Genomic DNA, 25,505 nt, shown 5'->3' on the forward strand with positions numbered 1-25,505 from the left:
TTAAAAAAAAAAAAGAAATTCGTATATCATGGTGAGAAGGGACCTTAGAGCACATCTGATTCAGTCTCCCACCTGATGTACATAGTAGGCACTTCATATATTTATTGAATGGAAACAAATACAAGAATCCCTTTTATAATATCCTGGAGAAGTCAGTCAATAAACATTTATTAAGCACTCTACTGTGTGCCAGGTACAGTGCTAAGTAGGGATACAAAGAAAAGCAAAAGACAGCCTCTGCCCTCAAAGAGCTCACAGTCCAATAGAGGTAGTTTGGAAATAATCAACAGAGGGAGGGTGCTGTAATTGAAGGGGGTCAGGAAAGGCTTTCCATACATTTTAGCCAGACCCAAAGGAAGCCAGAAGGCAGAGACAAGGAGGCAAGAGGAGATGAAGAGAATATTCTGGGCATGAGAGATAGCAGGGAATGGTCATTGGGTTGGGAGACAGCATGTTATGTGCTAAGAAGAGCCACTAGACTGTTGTGGCTGAGTCCTTCAGTAAATGGAGCAGGGCAAAGCAATGGGAAGACTGGAGAGGTATGAAGAAGTCAAGATGTGAAGTTTTTGATATTTGGTCCTGAGGGTGGTCAGGAGCCACTGGAGTTTATTGAGTAAGAGAATAAAAGCACAAGTGAACATCTAGCTGGTCCTTGACCACTTCCAATGACAAAGAGCTCACCACCTCTTGAGGTAACCCATTCTATAGTTGAATAGCTCTTCTCTCTATTGACTTAGACTCTCTCCCTATAAATTTCCTCCATTACTCCTCATTCTATTCTCCAGGGTCAAACAGAACAAAAAGAATCCTTCTTTCTCATGATAATGTCTTAAATACTTATAGACTGGGATTGTATATCTCTCCATCCCTCCCTTCTCAGCCCCAAATCTCTTTTAATCCTAAAGACACCTACATGACACACTGGCGAGAGTGCTGGGTCTGAAGTCAGAAAGATCTGAGTTTAAATTTAGCCATGGATGCTAGCTGTGTCAAGTCACTTAACTTCTGTCTGCCTCAGTTACTTCAACTGTAAAATGGGGATAATAATAGCACTTATAATAATAATAGGGTTATTGTGAGGATCAAATGAGCTGATATTTATATAGTGCTTAGCACAAGGCTTGGTACATAGTTGGGGCTTAATAAATGCTAATTTTCTCCCTTTCTCATCCTGGTTATCTTTCTTTATAGGAACTTTTAAAATATTAGCCCTGACAACCATAGAACATTTTTTTAGACCTTTCTTTTATTTTTTAAAATTACATGTAGAAACAACTTTTTACAATTGTTTTCTGACATTTTCAGATTCAGATTCTCTCCTTCCCAAGGTAGTAAATGGTCTGTCAGAGCTTATACCAATGCTTTCATGCAATACATATTTCCATATTAACCATGGACAGAAGATGCATATCACACATACAATAAAATACAATAAAAAACTATTCGTAAAGGAAATAAAGTGAAAGATGGCATGCTTTGATCTGCACTTAGATTCCAACAGTTCCTTCTTTGGTTCATATAACACTTTTAAAGTTTTTAATTTAATTCTCACAACTCCTCTGTGAGGTAAATACTACTGGTATTATTTTCATCCCCATTTTACAGATGAGGAAAACTGAAGCTCAGAGAGGGTAAGTGACTTCCCCAAGATCACACAACTATTATCAAAGACAAGATTAGAGCCCAAGTCTGACTGACCATGCTACCACCTTGCTCCAAGGGATCTATGTTTCTTTTAGCAAGAGTGGTATGTTATAGGAGAAAGAGCTTGAAATCAGGAGGCCTGATTCTAGTCCTGGCTCTCTTACTTACTTCCCAGCCTCAATCAAACCCAGGGATCACCTCTCTGTATGCATTTCTCATTTATCATGAGCCAGAAGGGCCAGAAGGAAGAATTATACCTGCTTTCTCCCATACTCTAGGGCTAAAATAAAACAAAATAGGGAGGGGAGGGGCAGATGAGAAAGTTATTTGCACACCCTATGCTAGTATAACTCAGATAAGGAACTGGCATTGCTTCTCTTCAACAGGACTGTCACTCAGATAAGATATTGTTCCCCAGATTGGCTGGACCCATCTTCCAGAGGCCAGAACCTTGGACAGTCTGGACTTATTGCCCCTTCCCTCTTGGGAAAAATGGCAGCATGGTCCTTCCATGACCTCTGCCATCCCTGGGGAATGACCTCAAGAAGAGGACACCATTCCTTTGCCCCTAAACCACATAGGCCTTTTGTACCCTTTAATTTACAAGGCTCTTTCACATCCTTTTTCTTATCAGTAGCCCTTTAAGTCAGGTAGGTTGGGAACAATTATTTCCATTTTACAGATGGGGAAGCTAGGACACACAGAAGGGATCATACCGACCCAAGGTCACACAGCTAGTTAGTATTAAACAGGTGTTAGAGACCAAGACTCCTAGTTTTCAGAAGAGTTTTCCCCTCTATTCTACTTCTAGAACCGCCTTAGCTGTAGTTTCTCCATCCATCTTAAAGCAACAAGTCCATGTCAGAGGCAGGAACTTAACTCAAGATATTATCTTGGTTGTCCATCTCAGGGTTATGGTGAGCTAAATGCAGGATAAAATAGAGTACATCAACCAGTCAGTTAATTTACCAGTGCTCCCAATGTGTCATCGCTGTGCTAGGCACTAGTGATATAAAGAAAGTGAGAAAAAATAATGCCTGCCTTCAGGAAGCTTACATTCCAATAGGGCAGACAGTAGGCAAATTATCTCTGTATGTATAAAATATATACATATATAATGTCAGTGTAAGATCATCTCAGAGGGAAGGACCAGCAGGGGTGGAAACAGGGATACCAGAAAAGGCTCCTGGGGAAGGTGGGAGCTAAGTGGAGCCTTGAAGGAAGCCAGGGCAAGTAAGAGGTGAAGGTGAGGAAAGAGGAGGATGAGGAGGGTTACAGGTATAAGGGGCAGCCAGGAAAAGTTCCAGAGCTAAGAGACAACGTATTGTATGTAAGGAAGAGCAAAGAGGCCAGGGTTACTGGCTTGTAGAGTGAATAGAGATGGGTCAAGTGTAAGAAGACTGGAAAGGCAGAATAAGTTCCAGTTGTGTAGAGCTTCAGGTGCCAAACAGGGGACTTTATATTTTATACTAGAGATGATAGGGAGCCACAGAGGCCATAGGAGGGAGTCACTGAAGTGGGAAAAGTTTGTTAAGTGGGCAAAGGAGAGAGAGAGTGTGTGTGTGTGTGTTTCATATGTATGTATGGTGGGAGAGAAAGAGAGAAATCTACATTTTAGGGAGATTGCTTTGGCATCTGAGTTGAGGATAGATTAGACTTGGGATAGAGAATTAAGGCATTAGAAGGCTGTTACAGGGGTAGCTAGGTTGCTCAGTGGATTGAGAGCCAGGCCTAGAGGTAGAAAGTCCTGGGTTCAAATCTGGTCTTAGATACTTCCTACCTGTGTGACCCTGGGCAAGTCACTTAATTCCCATTGCCTAGCCCTTACCACTCTTCTGCTTTGGAACCAATACATAGTATTGATTATAAGGCAGAAGGTAAGGTTTTTTAAAAAGGTTATTAACAATAATTGTCCAGGTAAAAGGTGATGACTTGAATCTCGGTGGTAGCTTTGTATGTAGAGAGATGGAGACATAACATGAAAGATTTTATAAATATAGAAATGATGGGATTTGGCTAGAGATTGGGTATATGAGATGAGGGAGAGCAAGGAATTAATGATGCTGAAATTTTGAGCTGTTTCCGAAGAGGGTAGGATTTGAGGGGGGAAATAATGAATTTTGTTTTGGACATGTCAAGTTTGAAATGCCTACAGGATGTCCTCTTCAGGATGATACAGTACCTTAGCTTAAGAGAGAGACTAAGACTGGTTATACAGATTTGAGAATCATCTGCAGAGAGATCGTTGAAGTCAGGAAAGCCAATGAAATATTCAAGTGAAAAAGTATAAGGGAAAAAGAGAAGAGGGGCGGGGACAGAACACTGGGGGATGCTCACAGTTAACTGGCATGTTCTAATTGAAGAACCAGTAAATGATTCCTAGGATTGGTCAGGCACGAGCCTTCTCCTCAGAAGGAGAATTAGGAGAGAAAGGTGTCATGAAAGCCTAAGAAAGAGAAAGTGTTCAGCAAGAACTGAAAGGTCAAGAAAGATAAAGATTGAGAAGAGGCCACTAGATTTGGCAATGAAGAGATCACTAGTAATTTTGGAGAGAGCAGTTTTTGGTTAAATGTTTAGGCTGGGAGTCAGTTGCAGAGGGTTCAGAAAGTGAATGACCCAAGAGGAAATGGAGGCACCTATTGTAGATAGTTTTCTCAAGAAATTAAATTCATGATAAACTGCCCCTTCTCAAGGAGAAGAAACGGCACTGGCCTGGGCAATTAAACTCTCATAGCCTATCCTCCTGGCTTCCATGCATAGTTAGGCATCAACCTTCTTTTGTAGCCTCATCTCCTCTAACATTCTGAGTTCTAGCTAAATTGAATGACTCATCGTCCTTGAAATGTTTCATTCTTTCCCTTATCCATCCCTTTGTTCATGATGTTCCATGTACTTGAATTCCACACCACTCCCACCTATCAACATCCTGCTAGGCCCTCAAGGCCAATGTCAATGCCAGCCACTTCTTCCAAGAAGCCTTTCCTGATCACACTCATCCATCCAGCTAAAAAGACCTTTCCTTTCTTGGATCCCAAGCAATACTTTATTTGCCCTTCTCCAGAATACCCCAGTATACATCACATTCTTAGTCACATCCTGGTCTTGATTCCTCAATTATACTAGGAACTCCTTAGGCTCATTATATTTAGAACTGGTAGGACTCATATCCATCACCTGGTCCATTGTCCTCATTCTACAGGAGAAGGAATTGAGATCCAGAGACTTTAAATTGCTCAAAATCTCAGAGATATTAAGTGACTGAACTAGGATTTGAGTTTGCACCTTGAGGCTTGAAATTCAGGGATCTTTACACTACCCAGCATATCATCTTTGCAGACAGGCTCTGTAAGAGAATTTATGTTTGTGCCCCCATTTCCTTCCAGTGTCTTGTATATAGATACCTAATACACTCCTTGAATTGGATTCACAGGCAGAAAGTGAAGGGTGGTCTTTTGAGACAGCTCACCTGGCTCTCACCTAAGATCTAGGCTGTGTCAGGTCAATGCATACAGTCTGTAGATTCCTCTGCTCCCCCAGTTCTTCCTCTCTCACCTCACCATCCAACTTCCCTTTTGACTTACAGCTGTACAGAATGAACGGGACCGGATCAGTACACGGAGATCAAGTTATGAAGATAGCAGTCTCCCATCCATCAATGCCCTTCTGCAGGCTGAAGTACTCTCCCAGCAGGTACCAGGCCAACCTTAGCAGGATAGCAGTGGAGCATAGGGGTGGGGGAGCAGCAAACAAGAGGCATTCAGTTTTACTAGAATGCTGCAAGGATCAAGGGGAAATGTACTTCAAATCTTTCAAGAGAGTTATAGGACACTAGAACTTTATATATTATATTTCTGCTTTTGTTCATATGAGCAGTTTATATTTTTTGTAAATATTTGTCTATTTCACTTAGACTGTCAGATTTATTAACATATAGTTGGACAAAATTACTCCTAATCATTGTTTTAATTTCTTCTTCAGTGGTTGTAGTTTTACCTTTTTCATTTTTGATAACTGGTAATTTGGTTTCCTTCTTTCATTTTTAAAATCAAATTAACCACTAAGAGCTTTACAACAGAAAACAACAAATGTTAGTGCTAAAAGGAATCTTAGAGAAAAGAATGTTAGTGGTGGAAAGGATCTCAAAACAAAGGATAGAGGAGCAGTAAGAGACCTTCTCTTTCAATCTACCTCTCTCTTAAAAAAATTAGAGTCAAAGGGAGGGAGAAATTTAGCCAGGATCATGCATAAAGTTCTTGCAGAGCTGAAACAGCTAGGGGACTGGTTAGGTCACCTAAATTTTACAAGATTTTCTGATCCCAAACAGCCAGAGACAGATCAGGGAACCTAGCAGGGAATAAATTGATTCCCACTATCCTCTCCCCCCAGCCCTCACTGAGGTTGACCTTTTCCCTCTTTGAAAAATGAAAAGGTTTGGGGGCAACTGGGTAGCACAGTAGATAGAGTGCTGAGTCTAACTATGTGACCCTGAGTGTGACTCTGATTATCTAGTCATTGTTACTCTTTTGTCTTAGAATTGATACTAAGATGAAGGGAAAGAAAGAAAGAAAGAAAGAAAGAAAGAAAGAAAGAAAGAAAGAAAGAAAGAAAGAAAGAAAGAAAGAAAGAAAGAAAGAAAGAAAGAAAGAAAGAAAGAAAGAAAGAAAGAAAGAGAGAGAGAGAGAGAGAAAGAGAGAAAGAAAGAAAGAGAGAGAGAGAGAGAGAAAGAAAGAGAGAGAGAGAGAGAAAGAAAGAAAGAAAGAAAGAAAGAAAGAAAGAAAGAAAGAAAGAAAGAAAGAAAGAAAGAAAGAAAGAAAGAAAGAAAGAAAGAAAGAAAGAAAGAAAAAAAAAGAGTCTTGAAGGCCCCTTTCCAGCTCTGACATTCTATGACCAGGATTCTGCAACCTAGTACCTTCATCAGTACTTGAAGATGGATTGATAGAACCTCTGTGACAACTAATAGTAACTCTGTGACACTGGGCAAGTCATTTTTCCTTTCTGGTTTTGCCTTTGCCACTAAGTCCCCATGTGATACTGGATAAATCAGTTTCCTTCTTTATATCTTGGATCCTTGTCTATAAAGGAGAAAAATGAACTAAACAACCTCCAAGGCAGAGGTTAAATATTTTGATAACTATATTTCAATATAATTAGCTTCCCTTATAATCCTTTCTATTTTGTTTTTTCATTTAAAAATATTATTCTAAGGAGGGTTTGAAAGGCTTCTTCAGATAGCTCTAGCATCTAGCCCACGATCCACCAAAAAAAGATTAGGAATTCCTGCTCTAAGGTCCTTTTCTGTTCTAAACTGAATAAGAATATGGAAAGGGAAAAAGAAAAACTGCCAAACTTGAGATCAGGAATATATTTCTTCTGATTTCATTCCACTCCTCACCCCTAATAGTCTCCCTGCTCCAATAAAAACCTTTTTGCCTCCCTGGCAGATCACATCACCCATCTCAGGAATCAACGGGGACATCCGGGCCAAGAAAATTGCTAACATTGCTGATGTATGTGAATCCATGAAGGAGCAGCTTTTGGTGCTGGTGGAATGGGCCAAATACATCCCTGCCTTCTGTGAACTTCCCCTGGATGACCAGGTGAGGGTCCTTGTTGCAGACTCAGAATGATTCCTGCCCCTATATGTGTCCAGGTTTTCCAGAAAGCAGCATAGGGGTACCTTAGAAGATCTTTGGGAGGAAGAAAGTGCCATTTGAGGAGCTGGGGAAGCCCAATATACTCTGTGGATACATGGTGACCACTTGGAGTTTGCTTTCTAGAAATGGCATGTAGCCTGCTTATGACAATGGTGTTGAGGCAGCAGGATAATAGTGGAAGGAGAATTAGACTTGGCATCAAATCATCACAGGACCTAAATATGAATCTCAGATCTTTCACCTAGTATCTATGTAATTCTGACCAAGAAATTTTTTCCTATGAGGCTCCAGACAGGAGTCGATGGTTAAATTTTTCAGTGTGGGTATATCTTAGAAACAGACAAAAGCTACCAGTTGGGGTTTGATTTATTCTTTTATTGATGGTCTAGACTTTAAGAAAGTCATAGAGGGCAGCTAGGTTGCTTAGTGGTTAGAGAGCCAGGCAGTGTTGGGAGGATCTAGGTTCAAACATGACCTCAGACACTGCCAACTGTTTGACCCTGGGCAAGTTACTTACTGCCTATCCCTTGCCTTTCCATCTCAGAGTTGTTACTAGGACAGAAGGCAAGGGATTTTAAAAAGAAAAGGAAAGAAAGTTATAGGGAAAATGCTAATAATAGAGTATATTTAAAGTGTGTATTGTATACATTGAGTCCATTGCTTGTTACCAGCCAGGAGAAATCTTAGTGGCCCATCTAGTCTCAACCCCTTCATTTTATATAAGGGAAACTGAGGTCTATTGAGGAGAACTGACTTGCCAAAGGTCATGCCTCCAATTAATCCCAGATATGGGACAACAACCCAGGCCTTCTGCTCTCCCAGCCTATTCAACTACCTACTCTGTTAATATTGCCTCTTAGCTGTTCAGAGCCTAGATAACACCATCTCACTTGGGCCTTGGAACCTCTTTTCATCTCATCTCTACTCAAGTCCCACTTTGCTTTAAAAGGCACTGGCAGACTCATTAACAGCTGAACTGTCACTAGCTCACAAGACTTAGCATGTTCTCCTTGCCCGGTGTTTCTGGCATTATCCCATGATGACATTCTAAAAGAATGAAAAATGGTGGAATTTCAATGACAAATCAATTTGAGGGATACTTAGGGAAGGAAGGCCTTCCAGGAATACCTCAAATTATACATGAACGTGAGGCTGAGCCACTCTAGAACTGGACCAGATGAAGAGGCATTTTATCCTACCTTCCATATATCAATCAGTTCCAGAAGACAGTGGAAAGAGCACTGAGTTTGCAGTCGGAGCACTGAAATTTAAATCCATGTTCTTCTATTTACTGTGTGGTATAAGGAAATCGCTTATAGGAACCTTAGTTTCCCCATTTATAGAATGTGAGGGGCATACTAAGTGAGTTCTAAGATCCTCTCTACCTCTAAATATTGTGATCTCCAGGATTCCCATTCTTCATAGAGAGGACTGAACCCCTGGGACTCTGGCAGAGCACCTGCTCCTTGCCCTCCCACCCAGAGAGGGGCTCATTCTTCTGCAACTGCTTAAGCTGGTCCTCCCTCCACTGCCCTCCTCTGTGCCAGGCCCATGTCCTTGCATTAATGTTTAATCGCTGCTGTTCCTCCCCAGGGGTCCCAGTGGGTTTAGAGACACCACTAAGCCAACCAATTGTTAACCTCCATTTCTCACCTAAACCTTGGAACTACTCCCGGGCAGGGGCTCAGAACATTCTCCAGGGGCAGTGATGGGTGGCAGATAACACGGGGAATAATTAACCCCCAGTCTCCAGCAATGGCTTCCTTCTCATGCCAAAATAGTGGCCATCACAAGGGGCCAAGATGGCTTTGGGAAAGAAGAGCTTAACTGGGCTGCCTTTGGTGTACAGGAAGCATTCCTAGGAGAATGTTGCTGTCAGGATGGGCTATATGGAATACCTCCTGCTACAGAGCAGATAAGAGGGCAGGGTACCCCAGAGACCCACAACAAGGGTTTGATTTTGGTCAAGTCACTTTCCTCTTTTGAGTCTTATTTTTTTCCATCTTTAAAATGAGAATTGGACTTGATAATCTCAAAGGTCCATTCTATTGGGACCTATCGAGCATTCAGTGTTTTATGTCTTAAGGTTCCTTCCGTCTCAGAAATTCTATGATTCTGCTCAGATGGGGGCAATTAGAGCTGCTGTTTTTCTCTTAGATCTCTTAGAAGATTTGGGTTGAAACCTTGGCTTTGCTACTAACTTGCTAGGCAAACCTGGATGGATCAGCAAATACTTTCCCCAAGCCTCAGTTTCTTCATCTGTAAAATGGTTGCTTTAATCCCTGCCCTGCTGAACTTCACAGGGATGCTGGAGTGACTCAGTGAAGTAATAGCGAGAAAGGCACTTTATAAACCATAAAATCCTAAGGGAAGGTATGACTATTATTTTCACAACAAAGCTTGTGAGACAGGTATTACAAGGACAGAGAGACACTCAATATCACTCAGGACTAGTTAGCAGCAGGGCAGGGGTAAGAAGCTTCTAAATTCTATTCACCTGATGTGGAAGGAACATGGCCTCTAGACTGGCAACTTTTTTAGGCCCCAGGGCACTTGCTTCCCTTTACAAGACACCTGTCTAAAATGAAGCAAAGCAGAAAGAGCTAGACATCCAGCAGGGACAAACACTACCTTTCAACCAAGGAATTTCCCACTTTTCCTTTGGGGCAGGAGAATGAAATGGCAAGTGGGGGCGGGGGTGGTTGGGGGGCGGACTAATGAAAGAGCCTAACTGATCCAAGAATTTGTTACCTTTTGCTCTGGCCAGTAAAGCAATTTCAATCTTCCCAATAGAGCCTTACAGAGAGAAGCACCATGGTTAGCAACTGTCCAGCATTTTTACCAGCCTGCCCACTGATGTACAGCTGTTCCTATATTTGTTAGCATAACAAGGACTCTTGGCTAGCATTTTATACTATCCTTGTAGTTCTCTGTGACCTCTTCCAGCCAGGTTGTTTGGTCTCTTTGGGCCTCAGTTACCTCATCTGTAAAATGAGAGAGGTTATACTAAATGACTTCTAAGGTCCCCTCTAACTCTAAATTCATGACTCTATGAACTTCTCCCTTGAATTCACCTAGAATGCTTACCCTTCTCTCTCTTGACTTTCAGGTGGCCCTGCTTAGGGCTCATGCTGGGGAGCACTTGCTCCTGGGGGCCACCAAACGGTCCATGGTATTCAAGGATGTGTTGCTCTTAGGTGAGTGTTCTGTCTGACCCATTGACCAGGATGGGAACTTCCATAAGGAAATTCCAAACCAAATTAGGGCCATGGGAGAAAAGGCATGGTAAATGTTTTCTGCCTTGGGTAGGGAGAATAATTGAGGATTGAAAAGTAGAGAATCTTGAATCTCTTAGCAGTGTCTTTCCTGCCTCCAAAGTACCAAATTCATAGTTTGGGTCTATTCAAAGACTTTGATTTAAATGTGACATTTGGTGTCCACCTCAACTTCCCATTTCTAAAATGGAAATGATTGAAACTGATGAGGATAGTGGAAAGGACACTGCATTTGAAAGCCAGGAGATCTCGTTTCAAATCTTGATTTCTGCCCATTACCCCTTTGGCCTTTTCTGCTTCCCAGTTTGCACATCTGCAAAATAAACAGGCTGGACAAAATGATTAATCTCTGAGACCCCTTCTGCCTCCAAACCAATGATCTTAGGGCTCCTGCCCTGCTAGCCTAATGGGCTAGTGTGAGGCTCACAGAAGATCATGCCTGCAAAAATGGTTTTGCAACCATAAAGTGTTATATAAACACCAGCTATTGTTATTAGAATAGGGACATGTTCTTTTCAGTGCCTGCCATATATATGTATACACATACACAGTTGCATACATGCATGTATATATGCACATATATGCACACATATTTAATATATACATAAACATTAGCACTCAGAATGTTCAATACATTGATTGTGTTTCTGTGGCCTCTCTCCCCTGACACATTCAGGCAATGACTACATCGTCCCACGGCATTGCCCCGAATTGGTAGAGATGAGTCGTGTTGCAGTGCGAATCCTGGATGAGTTGGTGCAGCCCTTCCAAGAGCTTCAGGTTGATGACAATGAATATGCCTGTCTGAAGGCCATCATCTTCTTTGATCCAGGTACTTGAACTCAAGTAAACCTTGCAAACTGGTTTAGTGGGAACCAGTCCCATCGGCCCTTACCTGATGAGAGATAGTGGGTCCCTGAGCCTATCCTCCTAGGAAGGACCTTGGTAGCCCCAGAAAAGTTAGGTGTCCCAAAGGCTTGATCTTGGCTGGATTTGTGATCCTTGATGAGCCCAAAATTGGTATCATGGATAACACTGGAGAAATATGGAAAAAAAAAGAAAAAATGAGAAAAGAAGCTGGCTGGAGAGGCCACAGGCCTCTAGGTCAGCTGTAGATTATGAGTTTCTTGAGCTAAAGGGAAGAGAGCCAAAGGCCAAAGAACATAGATCCTGGACTAAAACCTTAAAAAGCAGAATTAGGTAATATTCAAATGCTATCTGAAAAGTGTCTTAGAACATGTCACTTATTATTTTATTCAAGAAGAAACTAAGACCCAAGAAGGGGAAATTATTTCTTCAGAGCTATACAGCTTTTATTTAAGTATAAAGCAAAGGCTTATTTACATACTTTAGCCATCATGAAGACAATATATGAAGTACAGTTATCCCTTCTACATCACAGGGGTTGGGGATGTGGTACCCCTGCAATCTGGAAAATCCATATAGAATTTTTTGGTCCTCTCTTTGTACCAGAGAAAAGGTCTGATTTTTTTTCTTTTGCTTTTATGAGGTATTTATAGTACCTTATTATAAATTTTGGGTTAATTATGCATTTCTGAGATTCTAAACTTTTTTTGTGTCATCTTCTGGCCTTCACATGCTGGCTGTGGCTTCCTCAAAACTCTGAAAAAAAATTCCCATTTAATTTCTATGCCAACTTACAATATATCAAAACCACAATGGGGAAAGTCACTATGTGGAAAGGATAATTGTACCATCTTGCCCTTCTGTGGCACCTTACACTTAAATATTCTTAATATTTAACTTCAGTGGCCCCATTTGATTCTTGGTCTCCTTTGCTGCCACTCAGCCACCATGACCACAAAATTAAATAGAGGCCACACAGTACCATTTTAATTCATTGATGACCAAGAAATCCAGCCTAGTACTGATGAGCCTCTCTGGAATTAGTGAGGCTAAGCCTTGGAAAGCAGACCCAGTCTGTCATTTGGGTCCATCCTTGAAGCTTTTCAAGCTTATCAGAATGGGCAACAGCTTATACTTCACTGCACTAGCCCATGACAACACAGAGTTCCCTGCCAGAAAAGATCAATTCTGAATATCTACAAATACAAGTATTCAAATAGGCAAACAGGAACAAAAGGGTATATAACTTATGTGTAGTTTTTAAGCATATGTTAATTTGAATAAGAGTTTTTTATTAATTTTTAAACTCTTACCTTTTGTCTTAGTATCAATTCTAAGACAGAAGAATGGCAAGAGCTAGGTAATTGGGGTTAAATGACTTGTCCAGGGTCACACAACTAGGAAATTCTGAGGCCAGACTTGAACCCAGGACCTCCTGACTCCAGGTCTAGCACTTTATCTACTGGGCTACCTAGACACCCTTGAATAAGAGTTTTTTAAAAATCAGTCCTGTGTGTTTATGCATCCCTTCTTGAATTTCTTTTCTGTGCATATATCGGGATCTAGTTGCTCTTAAGATTGTTAATATTGATCAAATCAATAAAGTATATATTAAGGGTTTACTATGTGATTCCAGGCATAGTGCTAAGTACTCTTAATACAAATAAAAGCAGAAAGAAGAATAGTTCTTTCCCTTAGGAAGCTTACATTTTAATGGGGGGAAGACATCATATAAAAGAGAGCTAAAAAAGGAGAGGGGAATAGAGGGGAGAGATGAAGGCATCCAGACTGAAGGCAGGATAGACAAGAGAGAGAGAGACAGAGAGACAGAGAGAGACAGAGAGATAGAGAGAGAGAGAAAGTTTATAGTGTAGTTAATGTAAATATTGTTCTGTTGGTCCTTTTTTCTTCACTATCTATTACTTCTTTTGTTTTAAACCCTTACCTTAAAATCAATTGACTCTAAGTCCTCAGTTTCCTATTCTGAAAAATGAGAAGTTTGGATTAGATAATTTCTAAGAATCCTTCCCACTCCAAAAGCTATGATTTAGGGCTGTGTTGGCAAACTTATGGCACTCGTGCCAGAGGGAGCTGCTCCCTTCCCCCTCTCCACACAGGCCTGAGGGAATTTCTCACATCACCCGCCACTCCACCCAGCAGCCCAATGGGAGAGCTTCCTCCCTCCCCTATCTGGGATATGGTGTGGGGCTCACATGGCATGAGGGTTGCAGTTTGGGTACTTAGTCTCTAAAAGGTTTGCCATCACTGTCCTTGGGTGTCAATAATGAAAAAGCAATGGAATGAGGAAATCTGGGTTTGAATCCTGACTCGGCCATTACTATCTGTGGGACTTTAGGAAAGTCATTTAATATCCTTGGGTTTCAGTTTCCTCATCTATAAAACAAATGGATTGAACTAGATGGCCTCTTAAGACCCTTCTAATTCTAAATCTAGAGATCTAAATTGTACCTTTAAATAGATCTGTATGAACTTCCAAATACTTTTCTTCCAATAGTACTCTGAGGTCAATTCTAGAAGTCTTACTTTCTGAATTTACTCATGACTTTCCCTATAGCCAAAATGTCCTACCTTCCATTATTCATCTGTGTGCAGTGTGAGGGGTTGCAATTTACATACTCAGTCTCTAAAAGGTTTGCTATCACTGATCTAGGGTCTAAATCTATAATATAGGATCCTATGAGATAATCCTGAGTCCCTGGTATATAGTAATTGTTTACTTAATGCTTGGGCTTTTTTGTTGTTGTTGTTGTTGTAGTGGTTTTGAAATCTTTATTTTTTTAATTCCAAATTTTATAAAACCTAATCAAATAAGCATTTACATATACAAAGAAAAAGAAGATTGTACATAAATAATAAAAAATATCATATAGTTAGCTTATTTTCCTTCATATCTGCATGATAAATTCTATCCTAGGGGCTAAGTGTCTTAGCCCCTCCTTACTCTTCCTGCATCACAGAAGGTATCACCTGGGAGAAATTCTTGTTTATGCTAATTAAACCTTTCATGTTTTCACCTTTCAGTTCATTCTCTGGAGGTAATAGTCATAGTTTATTCTTCCAATATTTGTTTTGTGGCTGTGTATGATGTTCTCTTGGTTCTACTTATTTCATTCAACTCATCCTATATAGTTCTTTACAAGTTGTTTTTTTTAATTAACCTACTCATCATTTCTTTTGGCACAGTAGTATTCTGTCATAATCACATACCACAACTTCAGTCATTCTCCAGTTGGTAGCTGTCCCCTCGATTTTCAGTTCTTTGCCACCACAGAGAAAGCTGCTGTTGGGGGCAGGTAGGTGGCTAAGTGGATTGAGAGCCAGAGACGAGAAGTTCTGGGTTCAAATATGGCCTCAGACATTTCCTAGCTGTGTGACCCTGGGCAAGTCACTCAATCCCCATTGCCCAGCCCTTACCATTCTTATGCCATGGAACCAATACACAGTATTGATTCCAAGATGGAAGGTAAGGGAAAGAAAGAAAGGAAAGGAAAGAAAGAAAGGAAAGAAAGAAAGGAAAGGAAAGAAAGAAAGAAGGAAAGAAAGAAAGAAAGAAAGAAAGAAAGAAAGAAAGAAAGAAAGAAAGAAAGAAAGAAAGAAAGAAAGAAAGAAAGAAAGAAAGAAAGAAAGAAAGAAAGAAAGAAAGAAAGAAAGAAAGAAAGAAAGAAAGAAAGAAAGAAAGGAAGGAAGGAAGGAAGGAAGGAAGGAAGGAAGGAAGGAAGCCTTATATCTCTAGGCCTCAGTTTCCTCTTTTGAAAAATTAGAGGTTTGGATTAGATTATTTCTAAGCGTTTCCTTCCAACTCCAAAGCTATGATCTAAGCTATGATTTAGGATTCTATGAGATACTCCTATGGAATGTTTTACCTACATTATCTACCAAGAGGCTCACCAGGTGATTTAAATTTTTCTTTAATCCTTCATTTCCATCGTAGAATCAATACTATATATTGATTCTAAGGCAGAAGAGTGGTAAGGGCTAGGCAATGGGAGTTGAGTGACTTGCTCAGGGTTATGAGCTAGGAAGAGCCTGAGATCAGATTTGAACCCAGGACCACCATCTCTATGCCTGGCTCTCTGTGATTTCTCTTAAGTTACTTTCAGTTCTAGGATCTAAAGATTTTTTTGTTTCTATGGTAATGGATGCCATGATTCCAATTCCATAACTCTCATATTAATGAAGTATTAAAAGTCCTAAAATGAATAGTTAGAAGACCTGAGTTCTGGTCTTGACTTTGCCACTCACTCACTGTATGCCCCTGAAGAAATAATTTCTCTTCTTTAGTCTTCAGTTTCCTCCTTCAGAAAAATGATAGGATCAGACTAGACAATTTCCAAGATCCCTTTTATATCAAACATCCTCTTCTTTATGGTCTACTCTCATTTTGACATGCCTTTTCCCAAGGCTTCTTCTAGCACCAAAGTCCTGATTCAAACTTTTATTTCTCTCCCCATACAGATGCCAAAGGGCTGAGTGACCCTGGCAAAATTAAGCGGATGCGGTCGCAGGTGCAGGTGAGCCTGGAGGACTACATCAATGACCGGCAGTATGACTCTCGGGGCCGGTTTGGGGAATTGCTGCTGTTGCTGCCCACCCTCCAAAGTATCACCTGGCAGATGATTGAGCAGATCCAGTTCATCAAACTCTTTGGTGTGACCAAGATTGACAACTTGCTGCAGGAGATGCTGCTGGGGGGTCTGTTCCAGTCCCCACTCTCACTCCCCATCACCTAGAGGGAAGGGAGGTTTAGCTCTCAAGATTCCCACTCAAGTTGCCCTGGGCACTAGCTCCAGAGTAGACCTGGAGGCCTTATGGAATCAGAAGTTAGAAGGGACCTTAGAACAGTTAGTGTCAGAACTGGAAACCAAATGTCAGAGCTGGAAAGGACTAGAGCACAGAATATCAGAACTGGAAGGGACTTTAGAACACAATGTCAGAGCTAGGAAGGGATATTAGAACAAAGAATGTCAGAGCTGGGAGGAACCTTAGAACACAAGAATGTTATAACTGGAAGGGATCTTAAGGATAATCTAGTTCAAATCCCCCATTTAACTGAAAAAAACTGAAGCCAAGAGAATGAGAGTATTATTCAAGAATATTTAGCTGTAAAAACCATGCATCTCATTTTATTCTCAGAATCTTACTAGAGAGAAATAGGGCAGATCTTAAGTTCCATCTCAGTAGACCATGTCTTATGACCATGTATTCCTAATTTTGCTCTTTCTATCCTCAGGGTCTTCCAGTGAAGCACCCCATGCTCACCATCCTTTGCATCCTCACTTGGTGCCAGAGAACATGGGCACCAATGTGATAGTCGCCAATACCATGCCTGCCCAGATCAGCAATGGACAGATGTGTGAGTGGCCCCGTCCTGGGTGGCGGACAGGTGGGCAGCTAGGGTCTCTTCTGGGGAGAGGGAGAGGTGGGGAAGGGAAATCTAAAGGAGCTAGGGCTGAATTTCCTGGGGTGTGGGTTAGTGGCAGGGCCCTACTCTACTCTCCAGGGTGGAAGAGAGGAAAAACAAGGTGGTCTACTACATACTTGGGATCAGTTTCCCAAAGCCAAGCCTTGAATGAGATAGAATGGGCTTCTAACCTCTCAGAAGAGGATGGGAGGGTTACACACCCTCCCTAGCAAACCAGGTCACAAAATAGTGATTGGGTTACTGCTGCTCTTTCTCCAAAGTTTAGGTTTCTCCTAGCCATATGCTTTGGATTGGGGTAAGAAGCCTGGCTCCCTCACTTAGGTTGGAAGAAGAGATAATGATGTTGAGAGTGAAGGATAGGGGGTAGGGCATGGGAATTTCTTAGAACATAAAGAAAATATTCCAGTCAGGAACTTACCACCTTTTGTTTCCAACCCATTTATCCATGAGTCCTGAGAGAACTTTGGGATTTTAGTGCTTGAAAAATTCTTTGAACATAGATGTTGGAACTGGAAATAAGCACCAGCATTATTTAGTCCAGTGCCCTTATCATACAGCCTTGGAAGCTAAAACCTAAGATTAAGGGGAAGGGTAATGGTTTGGCTCTAAGTAAGTTAGTGCCAAAACCAAGACTAGTATCTAGGTCTTTTCATTCCCACGTCCAGGTTTTTCACGTTACATTCACTGCCTCCTATGTCCAGAGGCTTTCTTTTGTCTCTAAGGGACCCAGAAGTGGTCACTCTGACTGAGCATCTGGTATTTGTTTCTTTGTCCTTACAGCCACTCCTGAGACCCCACAACCCTCTCCACCAGCCAGCTCAGGGCCTGAGCCCTACAAGCTCCTGCCAGGAGCCATCGCCACAGTGGTCAAGCCTCCTTCGTCTATCCCTCAGCCCACCATCACCAAGCAGGAGGTCATCTAACATGGGGCCAGAGGGGCCAGGGGAAGACAGCCAGACATTGCCTCTTCCCAGCCTGGCTTTGTCCTTCCCTGGCCTCCAGAAGGACCAGCCTCCTCAGAACTCCCAGTGGTCTTGGTGAAATAGGATACAATAATGAGACTTGCCCTAGGACCATGAAGGCATAATGGGGAGCAAGACTTAGGCTGAGGGCTCCAGCTACTGACTTGTGTGCCTTAATGCAATCCTTTTTCTCCTTTTTTGGGGAATAGAGAGAGAGATTGGGAACAATCCCCTTTAGTGGAGTCTAGTTGTTTCTCAACACTTTCTCCCCATCCAATCAGTTTCTTCATCTCCTAACTCTGCCCCCAAACAGCTGCCACCTCCCCCTCTTGGGACCTTTTTAGAACCACCAGTGAGGTCATCACTCTGTTTTCCCCTTTGAAGACTAAAAACCCTGAGACTCAGAACCATTTGGGAAGAGAATGAGCCAGGGCAGGACTTTCTGCCTATTCCTACTGCCATCCCCGTCCCAGTCTCCCCAAGGACTTCCATTCAGAAGGAACCTTCCTCTCCATGCTGGAGAAGACTCCAAGACAGAAGTGGTGATAGAATATTCAGACATTTGACAAACTTTATGAAGCATCTATTATATCAAGCTCTGTGCCAAGCACTATATGAATCATGAAAGAAGAAGCCTCAGCCCCATACTTCATGAGTTTGGTGGGGTGGGGGTGGGGTACTAGTTGGGAAGACAAGAAACAGAGACATAAAACACCTAGAGAATAATCCAAAGCAATAAAAATATAGTAGGAATTTTGATAAAGGAAAAGATCACTGTGGAAGAACAGGATTTGGATTTTTGTAGATGAATAGAGAAGACATTCCAGTTCAAGGTAAAAAACCTGAGCAAAAGTACTGAGGTAGGAAATTATTCTTTGTGATGAGACCAAATACATTCAGGCACAGTGAGTTATGATCTTAGGTAAAGTGAGGCTAATTGATGGAGAACCTTGAAAGTAAGTATAGACTTGATTTGTTGCTATTGCAGATTCTTCAGCTGGAGAGGGAACAAGGGTAACCCTCAACTTAAAAGAGTTCTCAAGGCAATAAAATCAGTAGTTTCTCTTTGTCATTCTGTTATTCTCCCTCATAATGGAGAGATGACCAAAAACTGGTTTCCCTCTCAAATTTTGACCCATCCTAGGGCTAAATTAGCCTCAGGTCCAGGCTAGAAGCCATAATCCTTTTCTCCCAACTCATTCTCTTATCAGGGAATGCTAGGTTGGGAGGTTGGCAGGTTTGTTCAGAAAGCTGATTGATTCTAGGAGGCTTTCTGGGGGCTTTTACTCTGTTATATGGTGCTCAGGGGCTGGAGGTGCTACAAATGTAGAGATATTTAGGAGATTAAGTCCCCAGGAAGAGGCCACTGACTAGTCAGAACCATAGAGAATTAACCCCAAAGATGGAGATGATATATAGAAAGGGACTTCTCCAACTGGTTACATCTTCTTTAGGAGTATCTTTCAAAGGATCTCAGAATGTCAGAGCTGGAAAGAACCTCAAGGACGTGTCATCAAGCTCAGCCCTCTCATTTTAGAGAGGAACAAAGGCCCAGAGAGGACAAGGATCTTGTCCACCATTACATAAGTAGGCAGAAGAAGGTAGAACCCCTATCCTTCAAAGAAGATACATCCTTTCAGCAGTCAAGACTGTAAAGAGAGCTAGCCACCAGGCAAACTGAAATCTACAGCTTCCTCTGCCCATCTCTGTACTGCTTCCTCCTCCCAGGGGTGACTCCTCAGAACTTTTGAAGAGCCATGTGTTCTGCTGCTTTCTGCCTACTAGAGAATGGACCCCACTGGTGCTTTGTGTAGTTAGACAGAGCGGTGCTAGGAAGTTCTGTCTGCCCCTGTCCTACCTAGGTCTCCAACCAGTTATTCTAGTTGGTCCATAAGTGCCAACATTAAATTTTCATGCCTTTTGATTTTTCTATCTTCCAGAGCCTCCTCTTAAAATCCAGAGCATGAAAAGAGAGGGAGGTACCACACACAAACTCCAACAACTTCAAAAATTTGTTCTACCTGGAAAAGTCTCATATTGGGTAGAGTCTCCTGGTAAAGAACAATCCCTTTTCATCCCCAGTCTTAACAATCCCTCCTCATCCCCACATTTCCTAAGATCGACTGAGATCACACTGGATTAGGGAAACATTAAGGAAAGGTGGCCCTCAATCTATACTCCCTATGATGACTATTCTTTTTAGGGCCAAATTTGGACAAATATATTTCTTCCTGGGCATAGCCTAGGGTTTCTGGAAATTTTAACCTGTTTGGGGGTAGAAGTGAATATATTTCTGTGATATGTATGTATGTATAAAAAGAGAGAGAAGATTCAATAACAACTGAAGTTATCCTGGAAGTGGGAGTAAAGTAGAATCCAAGGTGCTCCAATCTCTCTCAAACCCTGGTCACTGGGCTTTCTTGCAATTGTGGACCCAGCACAAGGGGGCATTGCTTCTTCTGTGGCTGTCTTAGTCTCAGGATCCCTGTGAAGTGGAGTGGCAAACTACATGGCACTCCCCTAGCTGGGTTGTACACCAGGATTTCTATCTATCACCCCCTCTCTTGGCATGGCCTCATCAGAAACCCTGAAGGTATGTCTGGGAGCCAAAAGAGGAAGAGGCAGTGACTGAAAGCTGGCAACATTATAATGGCAAAACCAATCATGTTCACTAAATTATTCTGTAATTTGCATTGATCGTCTCTAATTGTGTAATTCCAAACAAATAGAGCCCCACGTCACTGCAATGTTCCCAATCATTGGGGCCTTTTTCCTTCCCTCCCTCAAAAAAATTCCAGGGGAGATGAGAATCGGGGCATGATTAATGCTATTGGCTGACCAAACCTTCCAAACCCTTCCCACTGCCATCATTGACATCCAGTAGGGAGAGAATATTTCTTAGCCCTAGTTTGTATTTCAAAAAAGTTTTTTTTAACCTTCAAAATAAATACCAACGATGTTTTCTAACTCTTCCCAGATGGATGGTTTTCCTTCCTTTCTTATATAAATTCACAGAGCATCAGAATCAAAAAGTAACTTAGAACATAGAATCTCAGAGTTAGAAACCCCTCACCCCTCAGGACAAAGAGCACAGTGTCAGAGCAGGAAGAGTCCTTTAGAACACAGAATGCCAGAGCTGGGATGGACCTTAAAATATAGAATATGTGGAAGGTACCTTACACAGCTAATTCAACCCCCATTTTACAAATGAGGGATGTGGCTAGTCCAAGGTTATATGACAAATTAGGAGCAGAATCATAAATCCTACAGTAGGAAGCAGAATCATACAATCCTACAGTAGGAAGATGCTTCTTAGGTTATCCAGTTTAACTTCTCATCCAATTCAGGAACCCCCTCCTTAGCATCTCTATTAAGGGGTCACCCAAGTTCTGCTCAAATCCTTTGAAGCTCACTACTTTTTGTGGCTGTTTATTTCATCATGGGCTACTCATTATTCCTAACTCTGCCCACCATGTAGAATGAATTTTCTCCCCCTTCCCACCTATATCCTCTCAGTAATTTAAAGATAGTGGTCCTCTCCCCATTAACTCTGCTCTCCTCCAGGCTAAACACCCTTAATAAGTCAATGAAAGTAAATTAAAATTTTTTTTCTGGTGGGAGGTATGTGTGTGTGTGTGTGTGTGTGCGCGTGCGCGCGCGCATGCATGCATGCACAGGCACATGCATGTGGAAAAAGTTCGGCAAAGAGGGTCTAAGGAGAATTGGGGGTGTAGATGTGGGTAACTGTTTCAAAACTTCCAATTTGAGGGAATCAGTACAGAATTCTCACCTCAACTACTGCACACACCATTCAAAATGCATGGGGGTCAAAGGCAAGGGTAATATGGACACATTTTGCAGAAGCACACAATGTTTCTCACAAAAACCAGTGCAGGAAAATGTTCATACTAGTCCCAGTCACCAGTCACCCGCCCCAGTAGAAAGAGTAGCAAGGAACCATGTGTTTATTCAGGGATCAACAGAGCCAAATGAGGCTGTGGAAATCTGTTCAAGAAAAGGTGTTTATTGCTGTCCCTTTGGAGACTGCCTTGTTAGGGAGTTGAAAGAAGGCCAGACACAAGACTCAGGAAAGTAACTTGCCTGAGAGCTCCTCAAGATGAGACTCTCTCAGAAGACACTAGGACATTATCTGTGGAGAGCCCTGCCTTTCTTCCAAGGTAGGGAGTATCGGAGCCTGGAGTCTTAAGAGCACTAGGCCTTATTATGTACATTACCTCATTGCATTAGATTAAGTTCCCAGGAAGAGGCCACTGACTAGTCAGAACCATAGAGAATTAACCCCCAAAATGGAGACGATGGATAGAAAGGGACTTCTCCAACTGGTTACATCTTCTTTAGGAGTATCTTTCAAAGGATCTCAGAATGTCAGAGCTGGAAAGAACCTCAAGGATGTGCCATCAAGCTCAGCCCTCTCATTTTAGAGAGGAACAAAGGCCCAGAGAGGACAAGGATCTTGTCCACCATTACATAAGTAGGCAGAAGAAGGTAGAACCCCTATCCTTCAAAGAAGATATATCCTTTCAGCAGTCAAGACTGTAAAGAGAGCTAGCCACCAGGCAAACTGAAATCTACAGCTTCCTCTGCCCATCTCTGTACTGCTTCCTCCTCCCAGGGGCAACTCCTCAGGACTTTTGAAGAGCCATGTGTTCTACTGCTTTCTGCCTACTAGAGAATGGACCCCACTGGTGCTTTGTGTAGTTAGGGAGTTTGAGAGGTGCTTAGAAGTTCTGTCTGCCCTCTGTCCTGCCTATGTCTCCAACCAGTTATTCTAGTTGGTCCATAAATGCCAACATTAAATTTAAAATTTTCTGTTTTCCAGAGTCTCCTCTTAAAATCTAGGGCACAGAAAAAGGAAGGAGCATACCAAACATAAACTCTTCCTCTTGGCCTCTAGGATGGAGGTACACAAATTCTGCTCAGAGGAACATGTTCCACTCTGCCTAGGATCCTTCTGCTTAGAGGAAATTATCCCACTTTGTCTTTGTTCCCCTCTTCCCCAAGGCAGGAATTATATCAAGAAGAGGATCAGGTGGTTCATTGAGAAACAATGATGGTGTACTATCCTAGAAGCCAGGAGAATTGAATTCTAATCTCAGTTCTGCCACTGGTGATCTGAGCAACCTTGGGGCAAATCAGTAAATCTCTCTAAGCTCCAGTTTCTTTACCTCCCCATTGGCTTAGCATGCATTGCCCCACATCCTCTGGACAGCTCCTAGCCCATTTCTGCCCTGTGACTCTCACCTGGGAACTGCCCCACCTTAGTCCCTACCAGGAAATACTTCTAATAATGTATAACTAGGTTTAGAGTAAACTCTGCGATGTATCACAGAGTTAACTAAAAGGGGGAGGCTATTTGGGGCTGATATAGGCTTAATAAATCCATGTAGAAGACTGTAAAACCTTGGGAGCCATAAATTCCTCTGCTTTCACCCCACCAATTGCTCCATCCCATCAGCCCTTTACCCAGTTAATCACAAATCACTCTAAGCCGAGTGATAATTTTTCCAGGCTGGATGTGTTTCTATCAACTCAGGTAGCTTCCCTCCACCCCTTAACAATCTACAGGGAATCACAAATGGGAATGTGGGAGATTAGAAGCCAAATCATCCTACTCCTTCCTTTAGCAGATGAGATGGAGGTCCAAAGACAGTGAGTTACTTGCCTCTGGTAACACAGATAGTGTCAGAGGCAGAATTTGAACCCAGCTTATCTTATTCTGGAGTCAGTTCTGATTTTTTCTGGACCACTCTGCTCTGAACAAACCACTCCAGAATCTAACACCTCCAGTGTTTCTTTCCTTCCTGTGTTTGCTTAGAACCTGAGCTCAGATTTCAGAGTTGAAACTGGATTGGTGTCAAGGAAAGGGGTATTCAACTGGCTATCAGAAGACCCTGGGCCATGTGATCTTGGACAAATTGCCTTCCTTTACCAGACTTCATTTTCTGTTCTTTAATTAGTCTGATAACAACAGAACAGTTATTCTTTTCCGAACTCTCTTTCCAGAACAGTTGTTAGGAAGGTACTTTGTAAATGGTTAAGTTCTGTAGTGAGCTGGCATTTATCACATGTTGGTTACTAGGGGATACAAAGAGATAGGATTATAATGATAAAAATGGTCATGGTAGGGATGATAATGGAGAAAGGATCGTAGTTGGGATGTCAAAGAGATTGAATCCTGGCTCTTCCACTTTCTAACTCTATTATTGGGGGTTAGTTTCTTCCCTATCCCATGCCTTAGTTTCTATATCTGTAAAATAAGGAGCGTGAGCTATATTATCTTCAGAGCCTCTTTTAGCTCTAAATTCTCTGAGTATAACTCCCATTTTACAGGTCAGGATGTTGAGGCACTGAGGTTAAATTATTTTCATAAGGCCTTAGAACTAATATGTTGGATTCTTGCCCTCAAGGATCTGAAGAGAGTATTTACATAAGAAGATAATCAACACACGTGACATGATGACCTGTTCTCTAATTTGTACAACCTTATTTAATACTTTGTTGAATCAAGATATAATGCATTGGAGGCAGTGAGGTGTCTCAGTGGATAGAGAGCCAGGCTTAGAGACAGGAGATCCTAGGTTCCAACCTGACCTCATACATTTCCTAGCTGTGTGACCTTGGACAACCCAATTGCCTAGCTCTTACTACTCTTCTGCCCTGAAAGTGATACTCAGTACTGTATCTATTCTAAGACAGAAGGTAAAGTTGGGGAAAAAAAGATATAGAATGTACTAGGACCTCCTGGAGGTAGGGTAAGGAACCATCAGACTTCCTAAGGAGGGTGTAAAAATAATAGACTTAATTTCTAATATCATTCTTATAAGGGGCAAGGTCAGAAATAAAGCAGGTCTAAACTCCCATGTCAATCTGGTTCAAGAATGACCACAGCACTTCCTGCCTCAGCAATAGGAAGTCTCTAAGGAAAAAAAAAATAAAATGCATTTATGTGTGATGCCGTCATGCTAAAATGATTATGATTATGACTATAAATAATAAAAACTCACATTATTATGGTGCTTTTAAGTTTACTAAACATTATTCTCAAAATGACCCTATTATAATGTTGTCCCCATTTTACTAAGGAAGAAACTGAGCCTCAACATGTCCAGATCACACAGCTAATAAGTTAAAGTAGGGATTGATGGAAGACACCATGATTCTTTCTACCATATTTGACCTATTTCTCCAAATAAACTTTTAAGACCTTGAGGTCAGAGCCATGTCATCCTTCTCTTTTTTTCTATGGGGCCTAATATAGGGAGAGTCACAGGGTAAGCGCTCAGTCAATCAAAGGGGCCTGTGACAAAAAGACTTGGAATTAGAAGACCCAGGTTCAAATCCTAACTCCACCACTTGACATTGAGCAAATCATTCACTTAGTTTAGTTTAGATGAGTTGTAGTTTACTCATCTGTAAAACGAGGGTCATAATCCTTGTACTACTACCTACTTCAGGTCAGCATAAGGAAAGTGTTTTGCAAACCATAAAGTGCTAAAAAGAATTGTGAGCTATTATTATTAAGGCCCTAGCAAATCTTTATTGAAGGACTGGATGAATAAGTAAATGAAGAAACACCGCCTTGGTGTAGCTTCTGAGATTTCACCTGGCAGGTTTAAGCTGAGGATATGGGAATGTAGTA

The 25,505-nt window shown here is 41.7% G+C and overlaps 1 protein-coding gene across 2 annotated transcripts in view; it reads left to right on the plus strand.

Annotated features, from left to right (window-relative positions):
• The window catches only part of HNF4A (hepatocyte nuclear factor 4 alpha), a 38,978-nt gene extending 18,161 nt beyond the window's left edge, over window positions 1-20,817 (plus strand). Inside the window, exons 4-10 of one of the 2 annotated variants that reach the window (XM_001369747.3) lie at window positions 5,228-5,334; window positions 7,086-7,241; window positions 10,408-10,495; window positions 11,250-11,405; window positions 15,917-16,153; window positions 16,692-16,814; window positions 17,664-20,817. In XM_001369747.3, the coding sequence (XP_001369784.1) occupies window positions 5,228-5,334; window positions 7,086-7,241; window positions 10,408-10,495; window positions 11,250-11,405; window positions 15,917-16,153; window positions 16,692-16,814; window positions 17,664-17,806 (1,010 nt within the window). In that variant the 3' untranslated portion in view covers window positions 17,807-20,817. Of the gene's footprint in view, window positions 1-5,227; window positions 5,335-7,085; window positions 7,242-10,407; window positions 10,496-11,249; window positions 11,406-15,916; window positions 16,154-16,691; window positions 16,845-17,663 lie in introns of both variants that reach the window. The other variant, XM_001369781.3, reaches the window with a different exon arrangement.
• Window positions 20,818-25,505: the final 4,688 nt, after the last annotated feature.

Source organism: Monodelphis domestica, chromosome 1, assembly GCF_027887165.1.
Source record: "Monodelphis domestica isolate mMonDom1 chromosome 1, mMonDom1.pri, whole genome shotgun sequence".
NCBI lineage: Eukaryota > Metazoa > Chordata > Mammalia > Didelphimorphia > Didelphidae > Monodelphis > Monodelphis domestica.